Source organism: Vespa mandarinia, chromosome 1, assembly GCF_050613455.1.
Source record: "Vespa mandarinia isolate Hongniang chromosome 1, ASM5061345v1, whole genome shotgun sequence".
In the NCBI taxonomy this organism is placed as follows: Eukaryota; Metazoa; Arthropoda; class Insecta; order Hymenoptera; family Vespidae; genus Vespa; species Vespa mandarinia.
This window is the reverse complement of record NC_140810.1, coordinates 8,620,001-8,641,522: the sequence shown is the minus strand read 5'-3', so window position 1 is coordinate 8,641,522 and position 21,522 is coordinate 8,620,001. Positions and strand designations below refer to the sequence as shown.

The 21,522-nt window shown below is 29.5% G+C and overlaps 1 protein-coding gene and 1 long non-coding RNA gene across 6 annotated transcripts in view; one reads left to right on the top strand and one right to left on the bottom strand.

Annotated features, from left to right (window-relative positions):
• Elk (Eag-like K[+] channel) overlaps positions 1 to 21,522 on the bottom strand; it is a 54,595-nt gene that overhangs the window by 12,148 nt on the left and 20,925 nt on the right. For 2 of the 4 annotated variants that reach the window (XM_035886228.2, XM_035886231.2), the window contains exons 3-5: positions 3,984 to 4,217; positions 2,689 to 2,820; positions 957 to 1,084 (exon numbers count right to left, since the gene is read on the bottom strand). In XM_035886228.2, the coding sequence (XP_035742121.1) occupies positions 957 to 1,084; positions 2,689 to 2,820; positions 3,984 to 4,217 (494 nt within the window). Of the gene's footprint in view, positions 1 to 956; positions 1,085 to 2,688; positions 2,821 to 3,983; positions 4,218 to 6,435; positions 6,525 to 21,522 lie in introns of those variants that run through there. The other 2 variants (XM_035886232.2, XM_085659970.1) reach the window with 2 other exon arrangements.
• On the top strand, positions 7,651 to 11,729 carry LOC118450447 (uncharacterized). 2 transcript variants are annotated; one of them, XR_014982630.1, is made up of 3 exons: positions 7,664 to 7,880; positions 8,027 to 11,064; positions 11,170 to 11,729. It is a non-coding gene; the product is annotated as an uncharacterized LOC118450447 (long non-coding RNA). The 2 variants fall into 2 exon arrangements; XR_004840721.2 differs by lacking the exon at positions 11,170 to 11,729 and having other exon boundaries at positions 7,651 to 7,880; positions 8,027 to 9,518.

Sequence of the window (21,522 nt, the reverse complement as noted above, 5' to 3'; positions counted from 1 at the left end):
TAATAAAATTCATAAAGAGGATCGTTACCACCATAAAGGAGATCGGAGGCATCAAAGCGTCCTGTACGTTATACGTACTGCAAGTATTTCTCAGTAAATTCATAAAATAATTATTGTCATCAATTTATACGTATATTTTTATTTAAATTATGCATAAAATAATTCTAATATTTTTTTCTTAATATTATTCCAAGTTCTCCATTATAAATTTATTATTTTAAATCATTTATAATGAAACTATTGAAAAAAAAAATATCTAAAACAAACAAATTTATAGCTATTAATTATGCACTAAAACGTGCATAACTCACGAAGATTTTATATAATGTTTGATGCTCTCCTTTCCGTGATTTGGTCAACGGGCAATATGGTGTAAATTTCATTATTACGAAGGATCCTTAAATGAATTAACAGTTGCGAGTTACTAACTAATTGAAGCGAGAACGTGGAATTTAATAAGTGAACTACGTGTATGCTAGAACTTAAAGTGTATGCAAATAATGTTTGATCGCAAGTCACATTATTATTATAGTTTCTCAGAAGTATAAACTGTATCGAAGAATTATTCTGACGCGTTTTTAATAATAATAATAACAATAATATAATATAAATAATACAAATATAAATTCATATAATAAAATGAAAAATTGTAATTTCCTAGTTTGTTCTCGGTTAATTCTAATTCAATTTTTTCTAAATTTCTAATCTTATATTGTATATACGTAGACATATACGTACTTTAAAAGTAATTTTTCAATAAAATTATTCTCTACTGATTTGTTAAATTAACTAACTGATCTGTCACGTCAGAAATGATTCAGCACTTTTATGGGAAAAAAATATTGTCACTCGGTTATATATGAGCTCATAAATGCAAAGAGTTTAATCGTTTACTGCGCCTTGGAAAGTTCGTGCTTTTTTTTCCCCCACTAACAAGATTTATTCTAGATACTCACGTTGTTCAATTTTATCTTGTGCTTATTGTCCTGCTTGTAATGTCCGGAGAGTTGATATAAAACAGCACGACTTCTTCTTCTACCATAATTAGCTGGTGGCGCTTCAGGATCAAGATTTCCATTTGCATCTGAAAAGTGTAAAATTGTACCGTCGCGGCGTAAAAGGTTTTTTTTTTATAATCTCGTGTAGTCATTTTAACAAATGTTAATTCTCTAACGTGATAATATCAAAGTGCCCATATTTCTCTTCTTTTTAGCTCTATAAACATGAACTGTATTAAAACATATTTCATTTAACGATATTAACCCAAAGAGAATTATCATTAATTCACGCGAATTTAACAGGCACTTTTGTTGAACTTTTTATTTCACATATAACCCGATTGATTAGTAAATAAATATATCTCATAATATTCACGTACGTTTACAATGTAATTATCGATTATTATTCTTGACATTGTTGCTCTTTTAAAGATACAAGTAAAAATTTATTTCATACCGACAGAGCACGATTATTTTAAATATGATTGGATTAAAATTATTTATAAAAAACCAAACCGAACAGAGACGGATTTTATTTATTCAATATTCATGTTTATATTCCCTCAATATCAATTTATATAGACACATGTTATATGTATTGTTATATGTTATATATTATGGGCAATAATTGAATTTGATTATATCAAATATCACTACATACTACGAAAAATGCATTACAAAAGAAAAAACAATTACACATTCCCGATGCTGTAATATAATATTTTAATTCTAGATATACAACAAAAATAAAATATGAATTGTGTAATGAGTCATTCTTGTAATAAAAAAATTTGCAAATTTATTTTTTTTTTTAAAAAGTAAAAAATTTTTCGTATCTCCGGATCGATAAAATATATTTTATCTTATAGCGGATATTAAAGTTTCAATATTCAAAGTAAATCCGATTTTCATCGTAAATAAGATATTGTTTAAGTAATCTAAATAAAACTAGGAAGAGGAAAATAGAGAGAGAGAGAGTGAGAAAAAGAAAGAGAGAGAAAGAGAAAGAGAGAGAAAGAGAAAAAGAAAGAAAAAGATATATAACACATAGTATCTAGTAAAATATTTAAGATATTTTGGATATTTATATTTATATTTTTATATAGAAATAAAAAGATTTGGTAAGTTATTAAACTATACTTTTATCGTTGAGATCTTCGGAATTTGTTAATTTGTAATATCTTTAAAATCAACTTTGTTTAATCCTCTATCAATAAAATATATCTTTTGAATAGTTAATCTGTAATCTGCTCTTAACGATAATTTTACAAAGCTGTATTGTCTTAACACGTTTGCATTGATTAGAACGTAGGTAAATATAAACAAGAAAATTACTTCTTCTTTTTTTTCTTCTTTTTCCTTGGTTCTTGTGATAAGTTATTTAAATGTGCAATCGAGATGTGTCGTGTGCTTAAAAATTGGTGTTGCATTGGCTAAATAACGTGATGCGTGATAGCCATGCGTAAAGCGTGCCGTGTATATAAATATATAATACTCTTATATTATGTAAATAATCCAATCGCAAGTTGAAGAACAATGGCATAAACAATATCGAACAATTAAAATACATTACGAAATTTTTGATCTTCGTTTATTCGACAAGGTCGAATACGACGGGACCTATTTGCTATTAGGTATAATACGATTATATCAGGCCGATTTTTATAAGCGAAGCATGATTAAAACTCACCACTATCGTGCAACTCACAGAGCTGAAGATTCTTCGTATGTGTGATGTCCTTGTGAGATGCCAGGAACAGGACCACATCGCCTTTTTCGTTTTTTATTGGAACGATATCCAATAAACAATCGAATGGGCTTCCTACGAAAGGAATAAAATTAATAATTATCATTTGAAATTTTGATAAAAGAAAAAACGTATGAACATTTTTGAAAATTTATCATTCTTTCGTTTATCTTATAATTTTCTCGAGTTCATCACGTTTCATGAGACATTTTTGAAAATATAAAAACGATAGATATTCTAGAATGTAGGGAAAGAAAAAGAAAGAAAAAGAAAGAAAGAGAGAGAGAGAGAGAGAGAGAGAGAGAGAAAGAGAGTGAATGAGAATGGTATCCTATTGCGAAATACGTCACGTGAGAATTAAAAAGTCAGGGCGAAATATAATAGGTTTTCGTATTAATGTAAAATAATAATGACTTGTCTTCAGACAGCAGGACTAATTAATTTAATTTCCAGAATATTCAGTAAAATGCCAGCAAGCGGTTAAGAGAGCAGTCTTAATAAATAGCCTTGTGTATTTTGTTTGCCAAACAATTCGAATAATACTTTCCCTCTCTCTCTCTCTCTCTCTCTCTCTCTCTCTCTCTCTTTTTTCTCTCTTTCCCTTTCTCTTTTTCTCTTTAATGAATCAACTTTTAATTTTTCTTTTCACTTTTCTTAGATCGATCAATCATTTTTATATGAGATAGGTACATATTTTCAATTTATTCTGTAAATTGATTCAATGAGCTTGAAAGCAATTTTAATTTTTGAAATTTTTAAAAAATTTACATGAACCAAGAAAAATAAAGAAAAGGAATGAAAGATCGACGTGATTTTTTTCCCGAACGAAATACATAGTTACCACGGAGACAGACTATAATTTATTTTTATTCGCATCCAACCGGCCGAAGGAAAAAGATTAAATTCTTCTTCAAGATTCGCAGATTCTTCCCTTCATTGTGAATTTAATCTTCGACGGAGGGATATTACCGTGAAATTAATAAATCGTGCGGTATACGTTGCATCCGACAAAATGTGGTTGGTAATTCTTGCAATCTTTTAAAAACATTTCGTTTCCATCGATGTTCATTAAAAAAAATTTGTAAATAACACGGCGTCAAATTTACTTAACCGGTTTGCACGACTATCGATCGACTTGTCTGCCAAAATAAATTTATAGAATTTCAATCTTATTTAAATGCGCGAATGAAGCTTCAACGTTTTTATATCGCAATACACCAAAAAAGAAATTCTCTTACCGTTCTTCTTATAAAAGACGACTTCCATCTTCAGCTCTGTTTTACTTTCGAGACTCTTATCAATCATCGCTTTTACCTCCTCTTTCGTTTCCGAGCCGTAAAGAAACTTGCAAGCGCAACCCTTTTGCATGATCTGCGCTCGCGCAAATCCTGTCAGCTCACAAAATCCGTCAGAACAATAAACGATCGGATAGATCGTCGGAACCTGCGCATTTCCGAGGACGAAATTGCTATCTATAAGAAGAAAAACGATAAATGTTGAATAACACAATCAAAAATATTTTCTAAATAATAATTAATAATTAATACATTAAATAATAATTAATTATTTAAAAAAAGCGGACGGATAAAATGATTAATCGATGTTGGAATGATTTCAGAGGTTTTCTTTAGAAATAGAAATATAAAACATCAAAGTCTTTTTGTATCGTTATTGAAATTTTAAAAAGCTTTATATTTTTTGAGCTTAAACTCGCGAGAACTTTCGTTAACGGAAAATTGCTTGTCATTTAGGAAGTTCTACCGAATAAAGTAAACGGCATAATTTTCTTATCCTTAGTCAAGTTGCAGCACGCTGTGAATAAAAAAGATTCTAACAAAATTGGTCTTGTTACGCGTCTATACGCATATATATATATATATATATAATTATTGATGATAATATACAGACAAAATGATGGATGGATGCATCGTTCGGCGCGGTTCATTGGTGAATAGCTTTGTCCATGTTTTTGACGTCACAATAATTTATCCAAGGGCAACTCTGAATACTATTTTTAACTTCATATACTGCACCACCTTGATCGTCTTTTCCTGGATCATTCTCGTAGTCACAGTTATTTCGATAAAAAAAGAAAATGTGCAACGTTTACTTTCTCAAAAAAGTATTCTCATTGATATAAACCATCTCCTTTAAAAAATCCTCATAACTTGAAAATATCGATTTTTTTAATCGAGACATTTTAATTTTAATTTTACTACGTTTTCTCTCGATCTATCATATTCGGGATAAATTCTCATTATAATTCTTACGACGATGTGATAAAAGATCTTAAAACCTCCGTAGTGTTAGCACGAATATGAAATCTTTCTTTTTTTTTGGATTTTCAATTTTTTTTTTCTTTTTTCTTTTATCTTTCCTTCTTTATTTATTTCTTTCTTTCTTTCTTTCTTTCGTTTTCTCTTTTTTGTCTTTACGAGAGAACATAAAAAGTCTTTTATGTTTTAGCCGTACGAAATCTTTATTACGATTTATATTTTGGAAAAATACGAGCGTCGTCGTAAAACGGACAGAATATGTGTTATGGTATGCATAACTTTTGATCTTAAGAACGAAGTCATTCGAATTTATTTTTTTGTATAACGTTCAAAGAGCATACATATACAAACGAAGAAAACAAATTGACCGTTCATTATAAGATACTTTCAGGAAAAAGACGAGTTATACGAGAAACTGTAAGTTCGAAGATTAGAAGAGATACATTTTATATCCTCATGGAAAAAGTATTAACTGGAATAACCTAGAAACGGTTGAGAGATAACGCGAGTTTTCGAGGTAGAAAGAAATTACGATTCCAGGAGAGCTTTTTCGACAAAGGCAAAATTACAAATTAAAAATAAATAACATAGCTTAATATTCATTGGTTCATCAAGAACGATATAAATATTTTTTGATAGAATTTCGAAAAATCATTACATTGTCAATTTTCGTTCGGAATACATTATGCCATTTTAATCTAGAAAAACATTAACTATTATCGAGATAAAATATAAAAGATTAAAAGAGTTATACGCCGCAGGCGCATATACTCTATTAAAATCCAGTCCGTTTCATTTTTAAATGCAAACATCCTCGAAAAGTGTCATTTGCCGCGGGCGATTCTACTTTACAGTAACCACAAAAAGAACATTTATATAAATACATAATTTATATATATACTGGTTATATTACTTTTATCGTTATAATCGAATTAAATGACTTTTCTATCGACAATATATTTGTCCGGCCCACGATTTTTATCAGTTATTACGTTATTGTAAAATAAATTTTCTTTAAAAATATTATAAAAATGGATTCACGTGAAGTAGAATAAAGACAAGGTTTTATTTGAAATTTTTAGACAAAGTTATTCGCTTAGTCGAGATAAATTCAACATATGTAGGTAAATCCGTCAGCTTGATTCCAGAGTAATCGCATTGGAAAATTAGTAGGAACTTTAACGATGATTCTATTAGTATCAGTCTACGAGGTAGGTAACGTCACTACGCCTTGATGGACGACTTTGATGTTCATACGGATTATGCTACTGATATATATGTGTATATGTATATACATATATGATCAAATACATTATATATGTACATATATATATATATATCCCAGATACTACGAAATAAAGAGTCTAACGTTCTCGAAAGATTGACAGAAAATTTTAATTAAACAATTACTAACGTGTTTCGGCGGTAAAATCACCAAATATTATCTCTTTCGTTGAACAATTGAGCAGCCATAAAACCTTTTCGAACGATCACTCCGCTAAGCACCGACGTTGACTAATTACTGGCTCTTGAGAGATTTCTCTTTTAATTGTACAATTTACCGAATTCGTACAAAACAAACGGATTAATTATCTTTATTAGAAGGTATCTTGACAAGATTTCATTTTATATAACGTTCATTACATAAGTTAATTTTCATTGTCAAAGTACATCGAATCTTTTCTACGTAATAATAATAAAAATAATAATAATAATAATAATAATAATAATAATAATAATAATAATAATAATAATAATAATAATAATAATTTATGAATGAAAAATGTTGAAGAACGCTTATATAAATGTAGAGTATATAATTTTGTACGATCATTAAATCATAAAAGAGTAAACTGAAATGTGAAATAAGAAAAGTATTACTACGTGTAAAATAATATAATTAATTTGACTGTTTTATTAATACAGGACTTTTCCATAGATTTAATGGTGACACGTACAGAGTTAATAAAAACGTCACGTTACTAAAATTCGTCGTTATGTTTTATAACATCTCGTCTGTAAAATGTTATATGTGTACGCATAAGCTCGGTTCGGATATAAACGGAAACATTTCCCTAGGATTTTCCATAAATATAGAAGATATAGAAAGAGATTTATCAGCTGAGAAATTCTATATTTTTCTTTTTCATTCTTTTCATTCTTGGTTTAAAGACTTTTCTCTCACGGCAACTGTGAAAAAGAAGAAAAAGAAAAAAAAGGAAGAAAGTAATACAGCGGACAGTAGAATATCGATAAAGAAATTCGTTTGAAAGTTTTTTCTCGTGAGCTAGTACAGTAAGGAGAGTTTTTCCTTCCAAAGGAAAAACTTCTACGAAAAGGAATAGAAATGTCGCATGTCATAGTATCTCGGAACAATCGTTGCAATATCAAAAACTAACTTTATTGCAAATGTTTTCAATTCTTATTAGAATAAATTCCGAGAGTAAAGTATAGTAATACAGAAATATATATATCCTTTTTTTTATACCTTCAACATTTTCTACATTGCTAGAGAAAGAAAACTTTCTCTCATAACGATGGAACGTAAATATACGGATGAAGAATAGGATACCTTTTCTATTTCGTAAACACAAGACTTTATTATTTATAAATTATAACGCAAGACGAAATTACCTTTTCATTATTCGAATATATTCGTCAAGGTTATATCAAACAACCGCACGACTCAGTATAACAAAAACATTGGTTAGTTTATATCAAGAGATCTCAGCGATCGAACCGCAGACGAAGACAACCAAAAGATTAACTTAAGAATAAGAAGAAGAAGAAGAGAATAATTGGCTTTAAATCATTACACAGTAAATTCTATAGAACTTAGATCCTTATAAGGAATTTCTTGTGAGTGTAACATTAAAATTGTCGAATATCTTGAACGTTAATGTTTTATTTATAATTAACTAAGAGTTGTGACTCCAGTTAACGACTTCCTCCTTTCACTTTCACAGTTTAGATCGTTAGATACGTAATCGATTACCATGTTATAGGCACTCGTGTTCACATAGGCAGGGGGTAGTGTTTACGGTCATTTCATCGGCCGCTAAGAGCAGCATAAAGCGACTACGGCAATTTCAGAGCAGCTTGGACAAAGACTAATGAAGACTGTTGTACATACCAATACCAAAACTTTTTTTTTCTCTCTCTCTCTCTCTCTCTCTTTCTCTCTCTCTCTATCTCTCTCTGTCTCTTTCTTTCTCTCTATCTCTCTCTAATGTGTACGCTCTGATTCTATCTCGTACACGTTAATCACATCAATCTATATACTGAACATTGTATTGGCAACGAAAATCTTGCTTGACCATGGATAATAGTCCGTTTAGTCTTGCTTTGTTGACATCTCTCTTATTCTCCTTTTCTCTTGCTATCTCTCTCTTTTTGTCTCTCTTGCTCTCTTTATCCTTCTCTATCTCCGTTACCGTATCCGTTTATCTCTTATTCACTATACTAATACCTATCTCTCTCTCTGTCATTCTCTTATTCATTCTCTTAATCGCTACCATTATCCCATCCTCTTTGTATTTCTCTCTTTCTTTATCTTTCTTAATTTCCATCTTAATACCTTTCTTTCTATCTTTCTCTTTCTTTTGTTATTTCCTATGTTATTTCTTACTATCCGTACCCTTTTCTCTATCAATTTCTCTCTTTCTATCTCTTTTGCTCTCTTGCACCATATCACCATCTATTTTTCTATCTTTACATTTACTTTTTCGCGAGTAAACGAAAAGGAAAATCGAGAATCGACCCAAGGAAAGAAAGTATTTTCGAGAGAGAGAGAGGGGGGGGGGAAATGATTTCAGAGAAGCTTTTCGTGATTTTTTAATGGTAAAGTAAGACATTTTCGAATATCTCATATCAGAAGTTGCTCGCGACTGATACGCGTATGATGTTACGTATTCCATCTATTAGTGTCGTTCTTATGGAGAGAGAGAGAGAGGGAGAGAGAGAGAGAGAGAAAGTAATTTTGTTTTGTCACGTTAAGGGTGGTTCAATTTATCAATCATCAAGTTGTATTATATAAGAAGGAAATGATTTGAGAAGATGAGAAGAGAGAAGACAGATTGATCTACTGTAGATACGATATCATAGATAATAAATCAGATTAATGTTTCGTTATGTGATTAATGTAATGCTCATCTAATTTATCGAACATTGAAGCAATATCGACGCATAATCGTTCAATCCATTTTATCTTATATTTAACAAAAAGATATCATGTTTGTGGAAATTTTTATTATACTCATTGTCTTTGATAAATGTATAAACAAATATGTGAATATGTCTGTTATTAAAAGAATAAGTGTAATAGATTGGATTTTTTAAATAGAGGAAAACCATTGAAAGCGGAAAAGTGGTCGATCAAAAATAGTGACAGCATATATAGAAGTGACAAGCCATTTGTATGTGATAATGAACTAACTGATGAGAAAGAGAGAAAAAGAAAGAGAAAAAAGAAAGAAAAAAGATAGATAGATAGATAGATAGATAGATAGATAAATAGATAGATAAATAGATAGATAGAGAGCAAGAGAGAGGGAATATGAATAATTAAAAGGAGAATGGATACGCATCTGAGTCGTGAAAAGTGTTGCTCAAGCAAATACGGATTTTACGTAGAGATCGTTGTTACTACGACGTTGTTACTACGACGTTGTTACTACGATGTTGTTACTATGACGATATATGGGGTGAAAATAAAGGAGAAAAAGAGAGAGAAAGAAAAAAGGAATCTCTTGGATTGTGTCTGTGTACATATTTTCATAAGCGTGAAGAGTGAAAAGTGTGGATGATTTTTTCGTCGGAACGATGATCCGTCGACGACATCCAACGAATCTTATTTTGCTTCAAAAAGTTAAGAATCTTTAAATAGCCTGAAATAAGAATACTCTGTTATTCTTAGTTCTTTCATTGTTGTATCCTTAAGGAAGAGAAAAGGAAGAAGAAAAAATGATAAAGAAAAAAAGAGAGAAAAAAAGAAAAGAAGAAGGAACTTTTTGAAATCGTTTTTTTTTCAAAATTAGTTTCGTTATTCTGATGAAATTAGACGAATAGATCGATTAGAAAAAGTTTGATCGAGGAACGATCGATTAACATTAGATTTATTTATGAAAAAAATAATTTATCGTATTTCAATAGAAATCGTTAAGTCCGTTAAAGAAATTCTCAAGTGGAGCGAATTCGTGTAGCAAGCAATCGATTTACAGAGAAAGAGTTGAATTTATTTAAATATCGTTAATGCCGATAAGAATTTAATCGGTGTGTGTAAAGCTATTCTCTTTTCAATGCGCGAACAGAGAGAAAGAGAGAAATAGAGAGAAAATGGGAGAAATGTCCCCACATATCGTAGCTGTTATTAAAAAAAAGTAATCGCGAAACTCCTTCTTAAGTATTTATAAATGATATTACTCTCAATCGTATATAAGCTGATATTTACATATATAAATTCTTATAAAATAGAATAATATAAAATCATAATTTCTTCATTTTAATTATAGATACTCATGAAACCGAATGACCTCGAATTGTAATAACAGAATATCGTTAGTATGCTGACTAATATTTCGGAAGCATTATTAAAGATATATAAAAACAGATAACCTATGTGTTTAATTATAAATTCTTTCTAAGCTTCTACTTTGTTCCAATGAAATAAAAAGAGGTATACAGTTGGATTTTAATTAACATAAGACGATACTTTATTTTAATAAGAGCTTCATATTGTGATGAAGTAAAAAGAATATACTTTTCTTCTATCTATCTTTCTTTATACTCTCTTTGCTCGCACAGTCATTAATTTTCACTTTAGGAGTGTCTACACATTTCTTTACTTTCGCGAACTTCTTTACGTTGCTGCCGTATACCAAGGCATTCTTTCTTTCTTTCTTTCTTCCTTTCTTTCTTTATTTATTTCGGACCGTTGAACATCCACCTTAGCGAAAAAACATTTTGAAGAAAAATTGAACCTTCAAATACAACAATGAAGTAAAAACAATCTAGTTTCGAATTTCTTTCTCTTAGAGATAATTGCGTATGTATAACAAAAGAACTCAATTAATTTCGATATAATAAAGCCATAATTTTAATGTTTAATAATATACATATTGAATGCTATAAGTGTTAAATCCTATTTTAGAAAGTATCGACCACTTTTCCAAGCATTAATGGGAAATGATAACTATTGTCATTCCAGGATTTTCCTGTATAAGTCGAATAATCAAGCGAATAAGATAATACTATGCGCTAATTGTTGCGGTTATCATGCAATTATTACCTGCTACGTCATATACTGAAATTCGCTCGTCACATTAATTTCATATTGATCCGTTAAATAAACTGTGTATTTTGTAATCGTCTGTTAGCGTCATTAATGAGAAATTAATTTTACTTATCGACGTTGCCAAACAATCTGAAATATTTCATTTGTATGAGATCCAGATGTTTATTTCTTCTTAAATGAATCACGAAACGCGATAACAATTTTTAAATTATTGAAAATTTTCTTCACGAAGAGAGAAAACATTTTTGTAAGTTTTATTTATACTTACTTCGAATAATTATGTCGTTCTTTTAATAAAAAGAAAAGTTTGTAATATCTGCATCCGTATACGTGAAATATTTTTATAAAATATTATTACAACAAATATAAAGTATTGTAAATTTATTAATTGCAAAACACAATCGTTTTCAAATAAAAAGGGGAAAAAAACTTCCTGTTTCGTAAGTTCTTATTAAAACATTTTGTTATTTGATTAGGAAAAAGAAGAAAAAAAATGTATATATATATATATATATACATATCTCTATGTGTGTAAAAATATTTATATTTTAATAAGAAACAATACAATTATTTTTACTATACGTTTCACTTTGTAAATGTATCTTTTATTCGAATAATTACGGTACGGAGAGTTTGTCAATTTTCAACTCTTTATATTTCCACTTGTCCGATATCAACATTATTATTTAAACATATATTAGGTACGAGCGGTAGAAATACCGGAGAGATGGCAATGACAGAGATCTGCAGAAGTGATTAACATCGGGTGTGTTATTGTTTTGTTGCTTATGAAATGGTAATCGACCTTCACCGTAAAGTGTAACAAAGAAAACAAAATATTTCGGAAAAGGTAAAAGTACATATGTACATACGTACGGTAATTTTTATTATGTTACTTTTTTATCGATTAAGTGAACAATAATAACTTTATTTAAAGATCGTTATTATTTCTTTTTTCTTTTTTTTTTTATTTAAAAAAGATTTTTTTTTCTATAGATAAATTCACTCAAAATTGATATTCTTCTCGATGTAAAAAGAATTCGATTGAAACCGATGGAAATTCTCATTGTAAAATTTAAACACGTAGTTGCAAACGAATTATTCAGAAGATTTAATTTACTTTTATTTTTCTGATCGTGCTTCGTATTTACGGAAGGAGTACACAGAAGGATTAAAAATACGTGATGTTTCGTGGACAATTAACGTAGCTTTCAACGTAATTATGGAAACAATGACATTACGATCAATAAGGACCATCATGGGACAACGTTTGATACACAGAACAATCTTGTGTTTCGTCACGTTCCACATATATAAAAAAAAAAGAAGAAAAAATAAAAATATTCCGTTATCGTATCCTATCAACAATTGCAATGGTCTTCAGTTCTCCACATATAATTATTATATTATTCAATTAATGTACATTTCGATAACAATTAGAACGTATGGTCGAAAGTTCGAATATTATTTATCGTTTGTGACTAATCAAGCGATAAATTCAAATTCCAGGTACACGACAATCCAATGGGAATTTCCTATTAGTATACAGTCACAGTTGTAGTTAACTTGTTCCTAATATTTACATTATCTCCATAAACACAGACACATACACACATATATACACACACACACACATATATATATACATATATATATAATATATAATCTTGCAATATATTCGTAGATGTTTATTAAGTACAAATTATAGAAGAAAAAAGAAAGAAAGAAAAAAGGAAAGAAAAAGAACCACGCTGATTGTACACTCTAAAGATGAAGAAAGAATTCTTTTTATTGCTAATTAAGATTCTCCCCTCTTATATACAAAGTTATTTATATAAGTTTAACGAGATTTATAAAACAAAGAAAAGATAAAAATAAAAATGAAAATGAAAAAACAACTAAATAAACAAATCAATAAAAAAGAAAAGTGTTTTAAGTATCTCGAAAGAGATAACTATGCAACTTTTATCGGTTCGGTTTAGTTAGAAAGTTCTCGTATCCATCTGTCTTCCTTTCTTTTGTCTCATACAAATGGGTCGGTGTTCTATTTCTGCAGTAGCCTGTACTTATCAACATCGAATATAGAAAAGTCCTTGTAAATCTCTTATCGTTCGTAACCTTATCTACTCTGTTTGCTTTCGAGTTCGTTGTTATTTTTTTGTACTTCTTTTTTTTTCTCCTTTTTTCATAAAAATTCTTTGCCCTCTTGATGATACGCCATACGGTGCGTATACTCAATGTATATCAACATTTACAAGCCGTTATTTATAACATCGTAAATTTACCTTTCGCATTAACGATCGATTAATATGAAAATATTGATGTACACATTATTTGTGCTGGCGATAACATAACGGTTCTTATAGAATAATCAATTTAATTGGATTTTCCGAGGCATATAATCGACAAAATGCAATAGTTTAAATGATCCGACAACGATCGTAAAGGATGATATGCGATCGAAATTGGCCGTCTGTAAACCATTTTTGATTTCACAGTTCATTCGTATATATCGAATGAACGTTATCGAACGTTGTCTTCTTTTAACAAATGTTTCATTTATGTATACTTTTTCTTTTTTTTCAATTCGGAAGCATTACGGACATCATCTCTCTTTATAACAAGGTTAAATGGGTTTAACTAAAGATAAATTGCAATTACTATTGCATTTCGATTGAAATACTCTCTTTCTATTTCATTTAATTAAACCAACTCGATAGATTCTTGATATTTCGTTTCTTCTCTAGTCTAGTATGTTCTAGAAAAGAAAAAGAAAAAAGAGAAGATAAGCATTTTACTCAATTGAAGTGTATCAAACTTTCTTCTTAAATCAAATTAGTGATTTATCCTTGAACTTTCAGTTTTTCTTTCTTTTTTCTTATTTTTTTCTTTTTTCGTTTCATTTCCTTTTTTTTATCCTTTAACGATCTTTTAGAAAATAATTATAAAAAGATTAATAAATGATGTAAAATTTATTATATTATTACAATATCTATAGTGAGAAAATATAAATCTCTTTGAAGAGATATATGTGCAGTTCCATTATCTTAATGTCGCGAATGTGAGAGGTGTGGTAAACGGTGAGTTTTTCTGTACACACTTTCGTCACATCTGTCTCTTTTCAATGACCCTTAAGTGCAGGCAGGAAGATCCAAAGAGAATAGTCGAGATATACTTGGTTCGTAAAAGTTGTTCTCGACTTCAAAAAGCGCATCTTCCTTTCCCCATTTTCCTACAACGGCGTCGCAAGACATAGGAAGTGGGTTTATGCGAGCCAATGAGCCATGAAACCGACGAAAATGTTTGCCCGGAAACTAGAAAGAGAAAGAGAGAAAAAGAGAGAAAGAAAAGAAAAAGTCTCGTCACTCGCAAAGCATCCTCGATTTTTCTTTTGCTTTATAACGAACTCATCGTTCCTTTTCTTTTGACACTACATTTATATAAGCACCATCCAAGATCTTAACAAATTTCTTCTTTTCTTTCTACACATTAGTTTTATAACCAAAATAAGTCGATTTTTTATAAACCTTTATAGAAAATGATTTATTATTATATTATACATATATAGATACTCAACAGAAGGAAAGTGATAAAATGCTATGTCATAAACTATTTTCTTCATGAGATGTTCGTATGGAATTTGAAGGAATAGAGAGATCGTACAGAAACGACAGAGGGAATTTTTAGAAAGAGAGAGAGAGAGAGAGAGAGAGAGAGAGAGAGAGAGAGAGAGAGAGAGAGAGAGAGAGAAAGTGAGGAAGAGATAGAAGTAAAGAGAAAGGAAGATCCTCGTTTAGTAATTTAAATTGGTTCATTTCGCACGACTGCTTTGAATCTTATGTCTGTTGGAATATAAAAGAATGAAATCTTGATATCTTACAAATCGATTTGCGTTAAAATAGATGAAATAGGACAATCGTCAGATAGAGCTCTTTTATTTTTGGCAAAACTATATCGACTTAACAAAGGAATAAGAAATCTTTTTTCGAATAGTTCGATCGTACGGAAATCTTGCTATCAGTGTTTCCATATAAACCGACTATCATATATATATATATATATATATATATATATATATATCTATCATATATATCATATATATATCTATCATATATATCATATATATATATATATCTATCATATATATCATATATATATCATATATATCATATATATATCTATCATATATATCATATATATATATATATATATATATATATATCTATCATATATATCATATATATATCTATCATATATATCATATATATATCTATCATATATATATCTATCATATATATCATATATATATATATATATATATATATCTATCATATATATCTATATATATATCATATATATCATATATGTATATATATCTATCATATATATCTATATATATATCATATATATATATATATATATATATATATATACATATTCAATCGATACAAGTAACAAAGCTTGATGAAAAGAAAATTGTTGAAAAATCGTTCGGTATGAAGTTGAAAATAATGATAACGTAACATTTCATTGATGCTTTTATGTTAGACACATAAACGCGAATTGTACTTTTCCCATAGGAAACATGATTGAATTGAACATAATCACACAATACATTAAATCTGGTTTGCAGTGGAGAACTTGAGAAAGCTGTCAAGGAAACACTAATCCGTAGCAGCATTGATTTTGAGATAAAGGACGTCCTCTACCCAATCGTTGGAAAAGACTCTGGTTCGATACCATTACCATTACTACTATCTCCTTTTTCTATGATGGAGAAAGAGACAGAAAGATAAGGAAAGCTTCCCTTTTACTCGGAACATCCTTCGTGCTTCGAAATATCGAGAGATTAAGTCAGCCAGTATCAAGCTTTCGCATCCAAAAGTTTTCTCTACCCCATTGTCAGTTTCCCCTCGCCATTTTCCTTCGACATGGACGGAAGCAATTTTTTTTCTTTTCTTTATCCTTTTTTTTACCCTAAAAAGTTCTACTCATTGTGATACAATTTAAGTTCCTTTCAATCTAAGTTCCGTTTAGGAACAATACCTAACATATCCGGAAGAGATAGTCGAATACACTATCTCGATTAAATCTTACGAAAGAGAGAAAAGAAAAGAAAAAAAAAAAAGAAAATAATTCGATTTTGTTTAGAGATTCTTATTCCCATTCCTTATGGGAATTCGATTCTTCTAATTGGACAAATAAAAAATTCTTTTATCCCGTTGAATCATGAGATGCATATAATTTACTAAAGATTCTGTTCATTATAATGTACCTTAAACAACTTGTCTGTATAATGGAAACACATAGAATATGAGAACTTCTTCGCTTCTCGTCATATACCTTCAACCGTATGGGGGATAATAAAAAAGGAAAGGAAAATTTGCGACGGTGATCGATATGCATTCTTTCTTCTTTCTCTCTCTCTCTCTCTCTCTCTCTCTCTCTCTCTCTCTCTCTCTCTCTTTCTCTCTCTCTCTTTCTTTCATCTCTCTTCTTTTTGTCTCTTCTCTTCTTTTCTCTTCAGTGAGACATAAACCTATGCCATCACCTTCGCTTACATTTCATGTCGCGATAAGATAAGAATTATTCGTTCGGAACAGTTATTAGTCTCATCACGTCGATCGATAAACGATATTTCATCTCGATAGAATATGTCAGACTTTTTTTCTTTGGTTTTTTTTCTTTTTTATTATTTTTCTGTCTTTTTTTCATTTTTTATTTTTTCTCATTTTTTCTCATTTTTTTTTTTTATATATTTTTTGTTAACGTTCGAAACTACCTCTTATTAATAAGAATTATCTAGATTGATGGTGGATTGATGAAAAACTGAAATCATGAGAAGATTAATGTCAAAGTCGAGCTTCTAATATGAAATTTCGATGTAAAACACGACGAGAGTTTCACTCTTTTGGTTTAACTTAAGCCATCTTCTCTCTCAACAAAAATTAATTACAAAGATTAGAAAGGAATTGTTAGTTTTAGCAAAGCTTTCGGGCGCATATTTCGTTTATTAAAATATTTGACGACAGGTAACCAGAGAGTTTATCTTTCAGGTTCATTCGAAAGAACTTACTAGGAAACTATTCTCGTTATATTCGCAAAAATTTGAACAAACTAAGTCGAGAGAATCGATTGATCGAACTATCATCTACTATCTTATTCCCTTCTGTGAATAGATGAAATTCAATAATCGATATAGTTTTAGTTGAAGTAGCCATAGATATTTGATCAAAGAGCTTAGATGTTTCATTAAACCTGTCAAAATCAGAGTCGATTTGGTACATTTACCTCTTCGTGAAGTATCAATAACGTTACATATTTAGATTAAAAAATAAAACAAACGAAAAATCGATTCCAATTGCCATTTCAACTCAATTCATCTATTTTAGTCTTTAAAGAAATTTTATTCTGTAACGATATGCGGCAACTTTGATTGGCTCAAAAGGTCAGTATTGATTTTCGTAGCGGATCGTGCGCGTTCACAAGACGACGACCGATAAAGGACGCCCGCGCTTGTGATCTTCAATGTACTTTGTAACGAATCGAATTACATCTTCGTTCTTTTGGTTGCATTTCTTTTTTACTTTTTTTTCTCCGTTTTTATACTTTGCCCATCCACTTTTCTTAGGTAACATATCAAACGTATTGCGAACCTCTCGTCAAGGTATCATCAACATTTTTCAAAAGACCGCAAGATATAAAAGGGATTTGTTTTCATGCCGTTAATAATGTATTTCCATAAGTCAGAGTTTTTGACGTTATCTATCATGTTACTACGTTTAATAACATAGTTACCGATCTCAATGATATTCTTAATATTTCGAGCTATTTCTCGAACGGGCTTTATCACTGCCGCATTCAATATTTATTATTTACCCCTATCATCGAGAAATACATTTTTCTTATGAAAAATTTCGATGGCGGAATATATTAATATTCGTTTTAAAATTATTTTCTTCGTTATGTATTTCAAACTCATATTATATCAGAAAAATTGTTATTATCATTGCATTCTGATAATTCATTTTTTAATGCCGATATAATATCACCGAACATTGGGAAGAAGAACATTTGAAGTTTTCTACGGCAAATATTTTTATTAATTCTAGATATACACAATACTTAACTTCGTAACTCGTTCGAATTTATATTATATATAAAGGAAATATTTTTTCATAGTTTTACTGCATATGAAATAATTTATTTGACCTATTGGACGTATGAAAAATTTCTCTTATTTAACAAAAACTTTACGTTATTTGAGACATTATGATATTTTTCAATATAACGCTTACATATACGAAATAATAAATAAAATTTTTATTACTATTTAAGTAAGGCAATCTTTTTTCGTTATTGTTAATATTAAAAATAAGAAATAATATTTTTCAGCCGTGATTCCGAAGAACTTTACAAAAAATAAAATAGCTAGAAAGGTTTATATCATCAGAAAAAAAATTATAAATTTTTGATCGATCTCAAAGCCATTTATTCTCAAGTAATTTGATGTAAATGAATCAACTCTTTCACACAATTAAGAAAAATAAAAGTAAAATAAGAACCAAAGCGATTTTGACAGATACTAGTTCTATCTTTCTTTTTATTTTAAGTTATTTTATATATATATTAGGGGGACCTGAAAGTAATGTCATTTCTGCGCATATCGATATTTGATTGTCATTTGTCAGCTCATTGTGTATTTCGATTTATTCGATTTATCGAATTTAAGAAAGCGACATTACTTTCCGGTCTCTCTAATATAATTAAATAATCAAAAATTTTACCTTTTTATTGTTTTAAAATTAAATAAAATGCATGTTATTAGTGATTATATTAAAAAGAAGTTTTTTTTTTTATTTAATTAATAACCTGCTATAGCTAATCTATGTCCGTACGTATGACATAAAATTTGTATAACGAAGAATGTATCATTCGCGTTACAGGCAATTCTGCTGTAGATAGATATCAATCGAATATTATCATCAATTAAAATTCATTTGTCGATAGGTAATTTTTTTGATTTTTGATATGTTAGCAATCATGTTATCTAACCGGTTACTATATTTCGATTAAAGTAGATCGAAGCATCAAGGATTCATCGTAATTGCCAATAACAAATTCTTTGGATTTTTATCACATTTGATTGCAAGATAATTAATAATGTGTTGAATATATTAATCGATCACATATCAAGTAAGAAATATTGAACCTGTTTACCGGAAAAAAATATTCGTTCATCAAATGTAGACGTAAAAATTTATTTTAAATGAACAATAAAATCTTTAGGATGCAGAAAGGAGACTAGATTACAATTAATGAATCGTGTAATATAAAATTAGGTCATGTAACGTATTCTTTTCTTTTTTTTTAATCGAAGTAAGAAGCAAATGATTTATTTATTTATTTTTCTTATCAAAAGAGAAATGAAACGTTCGTGACGAGTTAAGGTTAAATAAAACGTGAATGATTGAACATAATATAAATTTCTTTTTCGAGTGAAACGAGAAGATATATAATCCGTGAAAATAAATGGCTCGTGGATCATGGATTACGGATCACGGAGCAGGAGCATGAGCAAGGATTGCAATAAATGCATTTCATTAGATTTTCTAAAAATTTATGTCATAAAACATCTACCTTGAATATTAAATATATTTTCCATACAATTTCTATTAAACTGTTCATTCAGAATTTCAATTGAACGATCATAAGAAAAATCGTGAGAAATATTACTGCTGATTGGACGATATCCATTATGGATATTCATGGTTATAATCAAAATTACAAGCTATCGCATTGATTGTGTAGCAATATAATTTTGAAATGGAAGAAATTCAATGGTATAAAATTTATCCATTTATGTATTTTATACGCAAAAAAAATCAAAGCCTTTTAAACGTACAAAGGTTCGATCGAGCATCGATAGATCCCTTTGTAATACATCGTATTGACATTTATATTTGTCAAATATATCACGCAGAAATTTTATATATTCTTCGTTTTATTTAATAATTCTCATTGATTACAAGTTTAATGATAAGAAGAGTAGCACGATACTCCAATTTATTCCCTTATTGGTTATACTGTAATTAATTCTACAGAATATGTAGTGGCTTCTCGTGTAGTTCTACTTATTGTTATATATAGTACTATAATGATTAGACTGGAAGTGGCTAATAACGTAAATATTACATAACAACCATTTAAAGTGATGAAGCTTCCTCGCGGGATTTCAGTAAATAACAGAATAGAATTTAGTTGTTTAATCAGTCGAAGAAACATTATAAGTAACAGAAATTATAGTAAAATTATTAATTCCTATGTAAAGTAATAAATCGATGAAAAAGAGAGAGAGAAAGAGAGAGAGAGAGAGAGAGAAGGAAAGAAGGAAAGAAAGAAAGAAAGAGAGAGCATAGAAATAACAGCAATAAGTAAATACCTAGTGAAAAACTATATATAGTCAGTCATTTCAAAGAAAAGGATATCGAATGTGTTGTCTGACGAAATAGGAAACGTTTTTGGTACGATAATGAAGAGTAAAGAGGGATAGTATTCATAGTCAGATGCAGTAGGCAAAGACAACAAAAGATCTTAGAGAGTCTTCACAGACAATTGAATCGTTTGATGACTATAGAATGGTGTCTGGAACGACTAATAGACGTGCACCTGTTTCACGCATTAGAATAAATTCATACACAGTATTATATTAATGTTATTTATCATGCATTTATCTTGGTTTGAAACAGATGTATTTAGCTATATATTTTGCATGAACTTCAAGACTTTATTTAACATGTTTCGGATTGTCCGATTTGGGTCAAATATGCACCGTTTTGTTCTATAATTTGTTGCCATTTTAAAGGTAGCTTCATAAAGCCTCTCTCCTAGAAGTCTTGATCCTTATTGGCGAAAAACTCTAGTAATCGATTTTCACAATCTTCTCTTGATGCTAATTTCTTATTACTCAGGAAGTTTTGCAATGCGAGAAAAAGATGGTAATCGCTCGATGCTAGGTCCGGACTATATGGTGGATGCATTAAAACTTTCCAACCAAGCTCCTGGAGTTTCTGACGAGTTACTACAAACATGTGTGACTTGGCGTTGTCCTTATGGAACACAACATCTCTTCTGTTGGCCAATTCTGTTGGCTAGCTTTAAACGGTCCAGTTGTTGATAGTAGAGATCCGAATTTAATGTTTAGCCATA